General features: G+C 35.3%; 1 protein-coding gene across 7 annotated transcripts in view; it reads left to right on the top strand.

The window, feature by feature from the left end:
* Positions 1-15416, top strand: part of KLHDC1 (kelch domain containing 1) — a 36751-nt gene extending 21335 nt beyond the window's left edge. For 3 of the 7 annotated variants that reach the window (XM_087728969.1, XM_087728974.1, XM_087728981.1), the window contains 12 exons: positions 3622-3692; positions 4431-4548; positions 5913-6031; positions 6440-6518; positions 6636-6719; positions 6822-6905; positions 7574-7632; positions 8482-8594; positions 9539-9611; positions 13229-13328; positions 14196-14248; positions 14791-15416. In XM_087728969.1, coding sequence (XP_087585095.1) covers positions 4435-4548; positions 5913-6031; positions 6440-6518; positions 6636-6719; positions 6822-6905; positions 7574-7632; positions 8482-8594; positions 9539-9611; positions 13229-13328; positions 14196-14248; positions 14791-14950 — 1038 coding nt within the window. In that variant the 5' untranslated portion in view covers positions 3622-3692; positions 4431-4434 and the 3' untranslated portion in view covers positions 14951-15416. Of the gene's footprint in view, positions 1-69; positions 399-1318; positions 1517-3621; positions 3693-4430; positions 4549-5912; positions 6032-6439; positions 6519-6635; positions 6720-6821; positions 6906-7573; positions 7633-8481; positions 8595-9538; positions 9612-13228; positions 13329-14195; positions 14249-14790 lie in introns of those variants that run through there. The other 4 variants (XM_087728963.1, XM_087728957.1, XM_014062688.2 and 1 more) reach the window with 4 other exon arrangements.
* The last annotated feature ends 297 nt before the right edge of the window (positions 15417-15713 follow it).

The raw sequence follows: 15713 nt of genomic DNA, 5'->3' as shown, positions 1-15713 counted from the left end.
CTACCGCCGCGGTTCCTCGGCGTTCAGCAAAGGCAGCCTTGCTACCATTGACGGGTTTTATTATCCGGAGAATTGCCACCCCCCCCCCAAAAAAAAACCTGTGAATTGTAATCAGTTTATTGGCTGGTGATGGTATCTGGAGGGCACCAACTCTAGGCGCTGGATTTTAGGACTATGGGGCAATGCAGAATCTTCCCCTTCTTTTCCCAAAGGTGCTTTTTTTCAGGAGGCAACTGGACCTTCTTGGTTTTTCTTTTTTTTTTCTTTAAAGACGTTTCGCTTCTCATCCAAGAAGCTTCTTCCTTCCCCACTGTCATGTCAGAGCTGAAGAAGCTTTGAAGGAAAGAGTTTCATCTGATGTACAAGTGACATAAAGGAGAAGCATGCAGAAGACAAAGGTCTGCCCCCGCCCACGGCAATTCCGTCCTAATCTGTTTTTTGTTAATTAAATACGTTTGTCCCTCTTTCAGAAGAACCCCCTTTTAAAATAGCCTGACAGGAGCTGACAGGTAGTAGTGCTGAGGTAGTACTTTTGAATACAGGGTTTCTTCTATTTCTCCCTGCAACTTACCCAGTACCTGTCAGCTGTTTTTGAAGCTTCACCAACAGGTGGTGGAGGGGGGGGGGAGCTGAACTATGATGTTCTTGGAAGAAGAGGCAGAGAGAGAAAAGAGCTGCAGATTACAGTATAAATTTTATTAAATATGTAATGCAGTTTTTATTTGGTGTTTATGTATCAAGGTACTGATGTTCAGGACTATATTACGCACATTTTTTAATTCAAAAGTACTGTATGGATGAGGAGAAATATATGTACCACGGGAGAGTTCTACTTGGGATCAATTACATTTCTTCTAATGCTTAAATTCTCCCATCATAATCATACAATAATCCATGAGGGTGTGAAGATTGCCAGGGGAAAAATTAGTTCACAGAAAGTTTTACGAGTGATTGAAAATGTACATTTTTCATTCACCAGCCACCTGACGTTTATTATCCAAACCAAAACATAATGCAAAGGCATTTGCAGTGCTCACAGCTCGTCTGGGAATATCTTCGATTTACTTTCTTATAGGGACTCATGCATCGTGCAGATGTACAATGTATTTGTTCTTGTCCATCCTATTGTTCAAATCCAAAAAACTAAGTCCGTAATTTGAATAGCTGCGCACTTCGAAGGATTGGAAAACGTGCCTCTGCTCCAATCCTCCACAGTCAGCTAGCCGAGGCCTCCGCTCTCCCTGCGCGCTTCTCTGCCAACGGCAGGGGGCGTTGTCAGCAACGCACCCGCGCTCGTCCGGCGTTCTAAGCGAGGGGGCGGCGGCTGCAGACGCGGTTGCTGAGGGGACTGCCACGGCGACAGCGGCTGGGCTTCTTAGCTTCATTCCCTCCTAATCCACCCCGCACTAAGATGGCGGCGGATCCTCCTCCTGAAGAGTTCGGCGTGGCCGAGGAACGGAGCGGGCATTGCGCCGTGGTCGATGGGAATTGTCTTTATGTGTGGGGGGGATATGTGGTAAGGAAATTAGGGTCGGCGGGGAAGCCGAATGGTTGGACAAATACGTGTGGGAAAGAAAGAAAAAAGCAGCCTCGTATTAAAACCGCGCAATGGAAGAAACCACGGGGGGGAGGGGCGAGAGAAGGAATTTGCTTTATCTTGCCTTCTCCCCCTCCGCCGTGTTATTTTAAAGAGAAAGTTCACTGTCGCTCCTCCTTCAAGAGCGAAATGGGCGGGAAAGAAAAGGGCACGCGCCGCTTTTGGACGTGATGGGGAGGGGGGAGGTTGGGTATTTGTCTCAGCTGTTTACCTGATTGGACGGTGGCGCCTCGTGAGACAGCAGGTGGCCCGCCTCTCTTCCCGCCTCCAGGAGGCTGAATTACAATAATGTGTTTGAGCGCCAGAATCTATCGTGGCGTCTTAGAAGCTTGACAACCTGATGTTGTGTCAGATGGTTTCCTATAATAAACTCGCCTTTGTCTTAAAAGTGTGGCACTATTTCTTTTGCAAGCCTAGGAGCTATTAATAATGTCTCTTGTGGGTGTCTTGAGTTCCCACTTGCAGATAGTCCTCGAGTTCAGACCACAATTGGGACCAGAATTTCCATTGTTAAGTAAAGTGTTAAAACGAGTTGCACCCAACTTTACAATCTTTTGCTAAGATTGTTAAGTGAATCACAGGGTCATTAAGCAAATCATTGATTTTGCTTGTGGAAGGCCAGATAGGAAGAATGCATCCCAGGATACTGCAACCCAAATTTTGCTCCCCCCCCCCCCCCAGAGGGTGTGCTGCAATGGTTGAGGACCAGTTATCACTTTTTTTCAGAGCCATTGTAACTGAACAGTTGCTAAAGGAATGGTTGTAAATCGAGGACTACTTGTATACTGAAACCTTAAAAGTTTGTGTTTGGGCTAACCATGTTTATAATCTCGTGGGTTTAAAGTCATGGTTTGGCTTGGTTTGGTTTAGTGTTAGATTGGAACCCAGCCATTCTGATGTAATCAGTATCAAGAGTGAAGCAAGTGAGTACTGTGTGCTTCCTTTGACTTGATTGGTTTCTATGCCAAATGGCTGGCTGGTCAAGACAATAACAATTTGTGCATCTCCAAGCAAATGAGACTTTCAAATTATCTCAATCCCATTAGTAGATGAATACTATGATCATTGATGACATTATTTTTCTTTGTGACTGTCAGTCGCTTGACTTGGTCTCCTGTTTTAGGATAGCAGACAATATAAACTTGTCCAGTTAATTTCAGTTATTTTTAGTCTTCATATATTGAGAATATAGCATGATGGGAGGAGATCTGAGGTCTATCATTTGTTATTTAAGTGTTAGCAGCCAGATGTGACTGGCTTATAGATAAGGAAGATGATCAATATGGCTAGGTTGTGTTTTTCCCCATTTGTACAAGTTACTCATGACCAAACTATCAAGCCACCAGACTTTTCCTGCCCTTCAAGAAAAAGAAAATACAATCTCTATTTATTCCCCTAAATATATTGTCTTTATTATTATTATAATTCATTTAAAGTAAAGGATTTCCTTTGCTGATTTCATGAGCATTATTTCATTAGAGTTAATTTGGAATAACGACATCTATTACCATCACTATTGGATTGTGGTATTCTGGAAATGGCAAAATATACAGGACCACCAATGATAACCCGTGTCATAAATGCAAAGCTTTTTATATTTATGGGATAAATGTCTTAATTCTGCTGGGATATTGGCAATATTTGCACTGAGATTATGATAATTTTCAACAAATTCTTTATATACTACTTTTCTGTCAACATATATTTAAATCTTGCCAGCATAAATTATGGTATATATAAAGTACCTTTAAAATGTGATAAGATCTGCAGTGTCACTTATGCTTTCACTTTGCTACTTGAAATTTCTTTTCCAACAAAAGGCTAATGAATGGTATACTGAGTTATACATGTATGATAGTAAGTGAAAAGAAAATAATGTGTGTGTTTTATGATTACTAAAACAATGCTCCAGCAGGCCAAGTTATCTATTATAGAGCTAGAATTTGAAGTGAAAAGTATTCAGAAATTCATGTGGCTTTTTGAAAATAAGAATTATGTCAGAACTACTGTTTTTTTCTGCATAGTCTATTGAAGAAAATGAAGTTTATTTACCAAATGATGAACTTTGGATCTATGAAATTGACAGTGGATTATGGTAAGTTACATTATTTTACTGTACTGCTAATTTATCAGAAGATACTTTATATGAGAAACTTTATTTGTTGAAATTATTATTTTAGCAAAATAAGCTTTTCTTTCCTTGTTCTTTTAATTAATTTAGCATTGAAAAAGAAATGTAGTTTTAAGGGTAGATTTCCATACCAGAATACATTGAAATATGACTGGCTAGTTCTAGGTCACAGCAAGTATAATTTATGGTTCAGTATTTTGTGAAAATTCAGGTAACTTAATTAACTGGACAAACCAATCCTAGATTTCCTACATTGTATAAAACAGCCCTGTTAATTTTTATGTGATTTTAATGCATTTGGAAATGGATATCAGTGATTATTCTTTTTCTTCCCAGAGGCTATTGTAACTAGAAGGTTCTGTTCTCATTTAGGAATGAGTCAGAAAGTATTGGGTTAACCAGTAAGAATGTTGCTATTGTTTCTAGTGTATTTACCTGATTGTGATGATATAATTCCCCCCCAACTTACTTATACCTTATGTTGCCTGAAAATAATGACATGTAATGATCATACCTGGTGGGCATCAAGTTGGGGAATACTAATGTATACTGACTGAAAGAAAATGACATAGATTGAGGTAGATAACATTTTTCGGCAAAATTATTAAGTGTTATTTCAAAGTACTTAAAGTATTATTTCTTTTATCTGTTTCTCATACTCTGAGCAAAGTTAAAGTATATTCTGTATTGCCTGAATTGCAGGTCAATGCATCTAATGAAAGGAGAGTTACCTCCATCTATGTCTGGAAGCTGTGGAGCTTGTATTAATGGGAAGCTCTATATCTTTGGAGGATTTGATGAGAAAGGATACAGCAATCGGGTACTGGATTCCTTTCATTGTTAAAAACTTTCCCAACAAAATAAGAAATTTCTTAAATGGTGAAAAATATGGTTCAATTTATTTAAAACTGAACTGTATCTTTTTATATATTTATAATTATTCCACATTTTTATGTATTAACCTTTTTGTATTTCACATTTATGTTTTTATGATTCATTGTTTCAGCTATATTGAAACTTAAAAATATATAGTGGTAAGAATTTATAATGATCAAGAAATGCAAAGAATAAGATCTGAATTTGGGATTTTTCACAGATAGAGCTTATGAGACTAATCAGCATTCAAATAATAATTTTGAGATATCTAGGTGCTTGAATATTTCATATGGCATAGTTTATTTTTCACTGGACAGTAGAATCTTTTTTGTATATGACATAAATGCTGTATTGGAAATAAAAATCACATATCTCACAGAATGAATATATTTAGCATTGTTAATTCTTGTATGCTATATGTAAGTACTACCAATATTAATTACATCTTGATATCACTTCCAGGTGAATGATGATCAACAGATAGCAGTGGAACTTTATTGACAAATATGTTTAGGAGAGAGCCAGAGTGGTGTAGTAGTTAAGGCATCAGACACAACATCAGCTGGGTGAACTTGGGCTGGTCACTCTTTCAGCCCTAGGAAGCAGGCAATGGCAAACCACTTCTGAAAAACCTTAGAGACTTGTCCAGACAATCTAAGATGGGTATCAAATTCGCAGCATCACATTGCCTTCATAGGATGCTTCACAATGTTTTTTCCCTTTGCGAAGCTGGTGTGGACATGGCCTGCACATGAAGCATCCGGCCCTGAGGCCGCCAGTTTGACACCCCTGATCTAAGAGGATCGGACATGACTGAACGGAAGAAAAAATATTTAGAAGCATCATAAAACATTTCTAAGGCCCTTTAAGGCTATCAGGTCTTCATACTTCAAATTAGAATTTATTAGTTTGGGATATCTTGGTTTCACTAACATTACTTGAAAGACCAGTTTCTGTAGGTCCATGCAGTGAGGAAGATTTAGTTTCCAATATCAGTTTTTTCTAAAAAACCATGGAGATTAAATTTGCAGCTAGTTTCACTTTAGTGAAACTACTAAGCATTTTCGTTACTAGAATTTGGCCTGAAAGGGAATATCATTTCAAAAACAGATCATAATTTCACAATTAGAAAATGTCTGAATATTGTTAGCACAAAAGCTTATTTAAATATTGGAAATAAGAGAATTTAATCCATTTCCTTAAAATAGTAATGGAATATTGATTCTTCTATTCACTATCTTTTTTCCATTAGCACTTATGTTTATAGAATAATATTGTATATTTAAAATATTTTAATTTCCTTTAAAGCTCTATCATGTTAATTTGCGAACAAAAAATGGAATTTATATATGGAAGCAAATCACAGACTTTAAAGGTCAGCCTCCTACCCCACGTGACAAGCTTGCTTGCTGGGTGTATAAAGACAGGTAATTCCATAAATGATTTCATAAATGGGGAGGAAAGTGATGGCTAATGAAAAAATATCTGGTAATTTAATGGTTTGATAACATTTATCAGAGTGATATACTATTACAAATAACACTTACATTATAAATAAATAACAATAGACTAATATTTAGGATTTTTTAAAAGATAAAATGTTTTGAATATTGAATAGGTTTTGTCTTGATATTGACAGGGCATTGCTGACAGAAGAGTAATATACTTTGGATGTCTTTCTTATTTATGTAGAGTTAGAAATACATATAAAGCAAATAAACAGATTACTACAGGTGACATTTGAGAAGTCTTGTGGAAATGAAAGGGCAGACCTATACTATTCTTAGGATTATTGCAGAGAAATTAATTAATAATTTTAATTCCAATTATTTCAGGTTAATCTACTTTGGTGGTTATGGCTGTAGGAAACAAAATGAGCTAAGTGACTGTTTTGATGTTCATGATGCATTTTGGGTAAGAAAAGATTTAATTCCAAGCAAAAAATAGAAGCTGATTTATTATTAGTGCTTTTATTGTGTTTTTTAAAATTATTATTACTACAACTTCTAATGTCTTTTACTTTTTTTTTAGGAAGGTCAAATATTCTGGGGATGGCACAATGATGTTCATGTTTTTGATACAAGTACTCAAACTTGGTATCAGCCAAAAATTAAAGTAAGCGTTGTATCTCTGGGTATAGATATAGCCAGGTGCATTGGTGACACAACATATTTGTTGTAGGCATATTCTGATTACTTTTATTTCTCTTGCTTGCAGCGTGGAATTGCACCTCAGCCTCGAGCAGCTCACTCATGTGCAGTCATAGGAAATACAGGCTATGTTTTTGGAGGACGGGTTTTGGTTTGTACTTAGTGCCCACTTATTTTTTTATGAGAAGGATCTCACTTTTCCTCTGGCTATAGCTTGATTCCAAAATTTAGTCATCAAAGACTTAAAAGGGCTTCATGAAGAATAGGAAAGTAGAATTTTCACTATATTAAATGAGAACGTTGTCCATTTAGCCTAGTATTTTTACATGTAGAAGTGTCCAGCAGCTGCTAAGTGGGTTAAAAGTGTTCCTGCTGCTCATTCAGGATAATGGCAGCAAGTAATCATGCACCAGAAAAGGAAGGAGTAAGGCTTCAACAGAGAAAGATGAAACCTTTCAGTCCAAAACCAGAAATTATAAAATACTTTACCTATGTGTTCTGAAAAATACTGTAAATGGAATTTGACCACACATACATCTAGTCTAGTCATGATTAGTTGAGTTGGTGTGAATAGTCACTTGATACTTTGTGCAGAATAGTTTAATTTGATTTGGTTGAAAATCAAATCACATAATTCAAATGAACATAACAGAATGGAAATAGCATGAGGGTAGTTACATAACAATACTATTTCTTTTCTTCATGTTCTATATACATAATCTCAATTGATAGTAAATTTTCTTAAATGAGGAATTTGTAAACTGAAATTGATACTATATTTTATTTTAAAATAAAATGGATGTTGTATTTTTTAAATAGCAAACAAGGATGAATGATTTACATTCTCTGAATTTAGACACCTGGGTTTGGTCAGGAAAGTAAGTTTTTTTCTTTGATGTCATTTTTTTCTGTTGTATGTAAATACTCTAGTTAAATGCAATTTAGTTTTGAACATTTTCATGAGGTTTGCTTTTTGATAATTGCTACTATTTCAAATTTATAGATGGATTTCTGCATATTATGTGGATGAAATTTTCAGAGGAGAAAAGACCAATTTAAATATAAATGCAAAAACACTTATATTTAAGGTTCCTCCCTCACAATATCAAGGACTGGTTTTGCTATGATCTATCCTTTTGCTGTTGTAGACTGCTTTAATTTAAAATAAAGGTTTTTAAAATTTTGAATTGTAAAATTTAAAAGTGAAGAAAATATATAGGTCAACAAAACATGATTTTATTAAACTGCAAGGATTTCTTAGATGAAGCTTCTAAGAATTTTTAGAGAAATGGTTTATTTTTAGTTATACATTATATTGTTAGGCTGACAATTAATGTTAACCATCATATATAGATTTAGTTGGATACAAGGTGGGTGGCAAATAAATTTTCTAAATAAATATATAAATAAATGAAGAGAAACCTGTGTGTGTGTGTTACTTGTAAATTGCAGATTAGAAACTGGTCATTATAACATGGTCCCTTGCTTCCTGATTTAGTTGAGTTGTCAACTGAAGAAGGCTCAGAGGAGTGCTTAAATCCTAGTTGTTTTGAATCTGTAAAACTCAGTTTCAGCAGTTAATGAAATAAATAATTTATATGATATAAGATGCCTTGGGCAATACCTCCTCACACACACATACCCATGGTGTACTATTCAATAATTATTTGGGATTTGTTTGTTTGAATTATATAAGCAGTTGTGCTTTTGGTTGCTCTTCTACTTAGAATTGCTACAAATGGAGAAAAACCAAGAGACAGATCATGGCACACGTTGACTCCTGTGGCAGATGGGAAACTTTTCCTATTTGGTGGGCTGAGTTCAGACAATGTACCCTTAAGTAAGTAGCATTTGTCCTGAAATGTTGAGATTGTGGCTGGTATTTGAGTTACAGTGGCAATTGGGACTGGGATTGCCACCACTAAGGGATGCACTTACAAAGTGCAAAGTCTGCATTGCTTTGTAATTGCAGTCACAATTATTGTTGTAGTCCGAAGACGTACAGGTCCTTAAGTGGGAAGAAGTAGAATCCCAGGTAGGGAGAATGAGTTGTAGGGAGGCAGGAAAGGGCTGGTACAGGCTATATGGGAGGCCAGAAGAGGGTTGGCCCAAGCTGTATGTAAGTCATGGGAAGCCAGGAGGAGGTCTGGAAGGGCCCACAGAACCTGAACATGGCTTGCGGTCTTCCCTGATAACTTCTCCATTGAGTTGGCTTATGGGAAGCTGCCAGGTAAGGTTGCAAATGGTGATGATACAACTGCGGCTCCCTGCAATGCTACACAGTAAGGGTGAGGCAGACACATAAGTGCCTGGATCATAATTAGTGTCCATTAGCAGCGTGACTTTGAACAGTACCATTAATGTTCTCCTCAAACTGGTTTTCAGCAAACAAAAGGACAAACTGGTAATAAACCGAGCTGCTTAATTAATCTAAACAGAACGACTTATAGTCCATGCAGAAAAGTCAAATGTTCATGAAACATTTGCCATGTTCTGAAATGAAGATTCAGCTCACTTAAAAGAGAGTAGATTGCTTTTTTTAGGACTATAAGTGATGCTACCCTTCCCAGCTACTTGTAAAAACTGAGGTGAGCTAGGTGATGGAAAAAGGAAGAAAGGTACTGTAGTCAAAGAACAATGTAGAAACCTACTAAACTACGACCTGCTTCTCTTTTAAGTCATGCTGAAAATCATTCACCTACAACACGAAACAATTTGTTACATGATTTCTTGTCCTTTTTAAATAAAAGCAATAGCACTAATCTTTTTATCTCTTATTTTCAGGTGATGGTTGGATTTATGATGTTGCAACAAATGAATGGCAACAACTTACATATTTACCACAGACTAGACCTAGGTATAATATGCTAGTCATCTCCTGAAATTGAAGAACATATGACTTTGTAATTTTGAGAATTCAAATATAGATTTTGATCTAATGTTGAGGTATCCTTGGTGCTCTCTGAGCTTGGTTATTTTCTTGTAGACGTTTTATTACCCAAACTAGGTAACATCATCAGCGCACTGATGATGTTACCTAGTTTGGGTAATGAAACATCTGCAAGAAAGCAATCAAGCTCAGAGAGCACCAAGGACACCTCATTTCAATTCTGATCTACAAATATTCTCCTTTATTGATTTAATTTTGCATTATAAAAGTAGAAAGGAACATCTATTCATATAGTCATGGCTCACAGTTTCTCCAGGTTCTCATTTTCCCAGTCACAGGATGCTTGTCATATCTATTACTGTTCCAAAGAGTCCTATAGCCCTCAGAAGTCATTTTGCATGATATTGTAATGGGAATAAAAAACAGGAAAGCTGTGTAACAATTGAAATTTATTTATAATTCACATGATTCAACTCATTAACTTAAAAACATGACTTAAATTACATAGTACATATTCTAATTTTATCATTTTACCAGATTTCACTGCTTAAATACTTCCTATAGTTGTCAGTAAAGTTGTTAAAAATAATTTTAGTTTTGATAGTGTAAAAAAGTCTCATATCATAGTTTCACCTGCAGTATCTTCACTCAAACATGTCCCATGCTCTTTTCCCCATGCATAATAATGTGACCCTAACATAGCTTCAAGCTGGGGTCCGTTGAAGCCAGTGCAGGCGTCCATAAAATTGTGTTAAGTTTTTTAAACTGGATTGATGCTTCTCTGAAAGCAGGAAAAAGCTGCTTTACTCAACCTGTAGAGGTCAGGAACTAATGGTCCTTTACGCGCACTTCTCTATCCTAGTGGGCAAAAGTCTGCCATTATCAGGAAAAAACCCATAAATTATAAGGATACTTATTTAGTTTTCAGGCTTCCTTCCTAGTGCATTTATTTGAGGAAAGGGGCACAAGAATTTCTACAAATATTGCTTCATAGTACCTGAAGTTAGGAAAGCCCCCTTATCTTTTCAAAAATATGTGTATGAGAAGGAAACACATAAGTACAGAAGTAAGATCATACACCCATGTTATAGCTGTATGTCCATAGTCACTAGTCACTCATAAGAGTAAAAATAACTACAGGTAGTCCTAAGGTAGTAGTGGTAATTGGGACTGAATAATCTATTTTTAAGCAATGTGGTCCTATGTCAAAAAGTTTGCACTGCTTAGCACCACTTCTGGCAGTTCCATTTGTTGACATTAAGCAAGAACAATGCAGGTCACTAAGTGAGGGCTTCAAGTGATCCAGACTTGTGACTTCCTGGCAGCTTCTTCATTGGCCTTGGTTGTTGGTACTGGAAGCTGGCAGAGAAGACAGCAAATAAATAAGAGACCTTGTCCTTTTGACCTCTGAAAATTTTTCATTTTATAATAAGATTGTTAGATATAGTTTGAATTCTGTTATTTTACAATGCTTTTATATTTTGTAGATTTTAGATAATTATATTCATTATATTGACATTTGTATTTTTTGCTCTGATAATATGAAGATTATGAAGAGAGATAATTGAATGTAACAGTACAATTCACCAAAATATTATTTTTATTGGGGAAAGGGAAACCAGTATACAAAAACTTTATAGTATTAATCTATACCTATCCATTGACATTACAACAAACAAGCTGATAAATATTGCTCCCTTATCCTGCTATTCAAATAAGAATGCTGAAGATCAGATTTACAACATCTGACTTTTGAGGAGTAATTCTTTACCTTATGTACCTTATTATGTACTACGAATCTCCATTTTCTGGTTTAGATGCCAGCCCTGTTAGCTATGTGTACAATTCAGTTATAATGTGGTATATATGAATTACAACAGATACTGTAGTTTTTGACAAGGTTTTGTTTAAACAGATGATGTTAATTTAGTTGATTAATAATGCAAATAACATGCTTTATTAGAATATCTAGGTGCTAAGTTAGAGCAGCTGTGAGAGGACATAAACTCTGTCAGTCAATAGAAAAAGCCTCAGGTTTCAAGCTAGGAGTCAAGGCCCAGAGTGAAGGCAGGAAAGGCATTCCAGTGTTCTGCGATGATCGAGTCCAGGCCAGAGTTTTCCTAATGCAGATAAGACAGAGGCAGAGCTATCAACAGGTATGAGGAAGAGAACAGGTGGGATACAGTTTAGTGTAAGGAGAATGGTATATAATTGCTGAAATAAATGAAGTAAGGTGTTTTACAGTAATCTTGCACATACGGTACTTTCTATATAAATAAAAGGGAACTAATCTCACAATCCTATTACCCAGTGAGTTTCATCTGTTAATTTAATTTCCAGAAAATGACTTCACACACAGTGAAGCTGTCCTAACACAGTTATTGCAGTGATCCTATACAAATGAGTGGCATTCTCAACAGTCTATATCTGTGTCTATTTATTTATAATGCAAATTTGTATGCCACCAAACTCCTATAATTCTGGCAGTTTAACATATCCAAACAATGGGGGGCACATGTCGGGGGACCCAAAAGCAATGTCACACATCAGTTTGTTTACTTTGCACTAGTGTGTGCAAAATAACACCCAACTTTTGTAGGATGCAAAGGAAGAATGGGAGAAAGAATGCCCTATTTACTTTGGTTCCCAATCATGTTCATGGTTCATAGTGAAGCAAAAAGATGGAACTATTACAGCTCAGGTAATACTCGTAGGAAACTGCATGTCTTTTTAGTAAAATAGATCTCATCTCTGTTCTTGCCTGTTTCCTTGATTTTTAAAAAAGAAAGAAGCATCACACTTCCAATGTGTTATTAACACACCTATTTCCTTTCTACTCAACCCACTGCCAGCCTATATAGTGAAAGAAAACAATGTTGGTCCATATGATTTATTTTTCCAGTTAATGCAGGCAGACAATTAATGTTAAAGAAGATTATACTAAAGAAAGGAGATGATCCTAATCCAGCAGCATTTTCGCAGCTTTCATGCCTTGTAAAAAGAAATACAAATTCTAATGAAAAATGACTAGAGTTGCCTTAAATTAATGCAATGACTGGAAAAATAAAATCTTTCAGATAGTTGAGTTTCTAAGTGATGCCATCTTGAATACTTTGGTATTCATGCCAACATATTTCAGGATATTATGGCTTATGAATATCAAAAGATTTTTTACATATTTTCATGATTAGTATAAGACAAGTTTAAATTGTACTTAGATAAAGTATTATGTAATCTATTTTATAGAGACAGAACAAGCTGTTTTGATATTTAAACCTGTCTCATCAGTGCAAACAATTTTTAAGATTGGATCAAATGCATTACTATTTTTAAAAATTCTTCCTGTTCTTGCTAAGAAATTAAATCCGCTAATAGTAAACAGGAAAACATCAGTAAGATTGAAATTTCTTCGTTCAATACTAACATTCAAAATATTCTAAAGAATTGAATAATCACTCCAAGACAATATAGGTATTATATGTTGGAGATTAATTAAAAGGTCCTGTAATGTCGATATAATATGCACCTCAGAACATGTAAGTAAATGCTTCTCAAAAATCATTTATTTGAGCATTCATTCTAAGTATAATACATTCTAGGTTATGGCATACAGCCTGTGCTGGCAAAGAAGGTGAAGTATTAGTCTTTGGAGGAAGTAAAGATGATTTGCATTTCCTGGATAGGGTAAGTACCTTAAAATACCTAATTGTTTTTACACATTTTAAAGAAAACGCACATTCTGCATTTTTATGGCAGAATAAGGAGAGAAGATAATTTGGAATCAGTTTTGTTTCTTCCTAATGATAGTGGCATTGGAAAACCCAGAAAATAGTTTGCTTTAGGTGTTAATATCCCACCTTTATTTTTGTATAGTCTGGCTTCCATCAATGCCTTAAGGGATGATCTAGCACTCAATCACTTTTTCTGCCCTGAATAAGCCAGAGCAAGAATCCACTTTGTTTTAACATCCCCTCCCTAGCTTTAAAGATTTGGAGTAAAACTTGATACTTGTTACTTTTTAACACTGGAGCAATGGGAACAATATATTTTGGGCTGGATGAAGGTGAAAAAACAATTGAATTCTCTGGGGGGAAACCCTAGGATTTGGGACTCAGCATATATTTGTTTCCATCAGTAGAATAACTCTACAAAAAGTGAACAAAACAGGAACTGAATTGATGTGGCAGGAGCCAGTAACAACAACAACAAAAAACGATTAATTCCAGCTGGATGCTGTGGTGGGGGAAAAACAATCAGAAAAACATTCCCCAGCACATTTCTAAGGGAGAATCAGTTTTGCAACAGTTTGAAATGTGTCAGGCTGCTCCACTTTTAATCCTTCTTTTACTTGGTCACATGACACAGGCTACATGTCTACTACTAAGAATTTCAAAAGAATTCCAGAAGCCACACCACCATGCTTGTCTTGATTTGCTGCATTTTTTTGGTTTAAAGCAGCTTTGATACTTTTTTATTGTGTATATTGCTTTCTATACTTTTGTAGGAAAGAGAACTGCATATATTTGAAATCATTGTTTTTCTCTTTCTTAGGGACATTGCAGTGATTTATTGATTTTTCAAACGCAACCATATTCGCTACTCAGGTGAGTTGAAAAAAACCGATAGCTAATAATATTGTAACGCCTCCAGAATAGTATTCTTCAGCAAATATTAATAACAACTATTACAGGGATAATTATCCTGATATAACAACTCCAGTGTGCAGAGCCATTTAAAGGTCCTGTGGCATGTGGAAACCTAAATATGTAACACCCACAGATGCTTTTTCAAGAGGCATCTGGACTTTCTGGTTTTTCTTTGAAGATGTTTCACTTTTCTTATAGAAATTTTGATACATTTTGCATTTTTAATATAAACTCTCTTGTGTCATTCTTATATGGCAGCTATTTAAGAGAAATCCATAATCTGTGATGCAAGCAAATCACAGATAGTATGATGTTTCAGTAAAATCCTAATAAAGAATAGATTATTTTCAGTAATAGTTGTCTAATGAAAGAGCTGAGGTATTAAGATTGGGAACATTGCTGTGGGAGTACATATTGCCGTAGTTAGATGTTTTAACTACTTTACTACTATGTAATTTATAAAAAGCAAAACTTGATAACCTTCGTACTGTTTCTTTTAGATCGAGTCTTGATTGTATTGGTAAAAATGCTGTCCTCTTGGAGAAACAAATACCGTGGTTGCCATCTAGACTTCTGGAAGAAGTTATGGATAAGATAACTTTTTGGGTTGCTGTTAATCATCGTCAGAAAAAAAAAGCCAAAGCAGAAGACCACGAGTAGATTAATGTCCTTTAAACAACAGTTCCATTATCATTTTAAAACAAACAACACTGACTATTATTGGTAAATTGTTTGAACTAAATTCTAAATTTCTGGATGCACAAGAAAACTTTCAAAGGTTATCAGTGTCATAACAGCTCCAGTTCAAGGCGCTGAAGATTAAAAATATTCTTGGATTTAAGAGCAATTTGATCCAATTATTGTTATTAAAGATAATGGGGTTCTAAGCAATGAAAATGGTGTTTGGCCATATTAGGTAATTTACCTTGTGCTGATATTTGAAAAGGATATTTTTTTAAAAACAAAGTTGAATTGTGTTAAAAAATTGTACAAACTCAAAATCCTTTCACAACAACGTTTTGACAAAGTTGCCTTTTCTGTTGATTGTATTTTCTTTGTATTTAACAGTTGAAAATATGTCCTTAATTTATTGTAAAAAGTGTTTATAAAATACTGTTTTTTATTCCTTTTGAGTTTTGTGATTAATACTTGTAGAGTCTGAATGTTATTTACTGAACATCCTTTAGTCACTTGCATTGTGCCATTTTGAACAAAGCCTTAAAAATAGTTCTACTCCTAAACTTTAATCATAGTAATAATTAAGCCCATATAAAGCTAAAACATTTCAGTAGATTATGGCATATAAAATACTCTTTATATCACAATGTCATATACCCCTTTAAGGAGATTTTTGATAACAGAATATCAACAGGCAACATATAAATGATATTTGCTGCCTTATAGTTAGTGCAGAAATATTTTA

This window comes from Thamnophis sirtalis, unplaced genomic scaffold (assembly GCF_051295495.1).
Source record: "Thamnophis sirtalis isolate CommonGarterSnake01/CBP01778 unplaced genomic scaffold, rThaSir2_p1.2 scaffold_1, whole genome shotgun sequence".
Lineage (NCBI taxonomy): Eukaryota > Metazoa > Chordata > Lepidosauria > Squamata > Natricidae > Thamnophis > Thamnophis sirtalis.
This window is presented reverse-complemented; position numbering and strand designations above follow the sequence as displayed.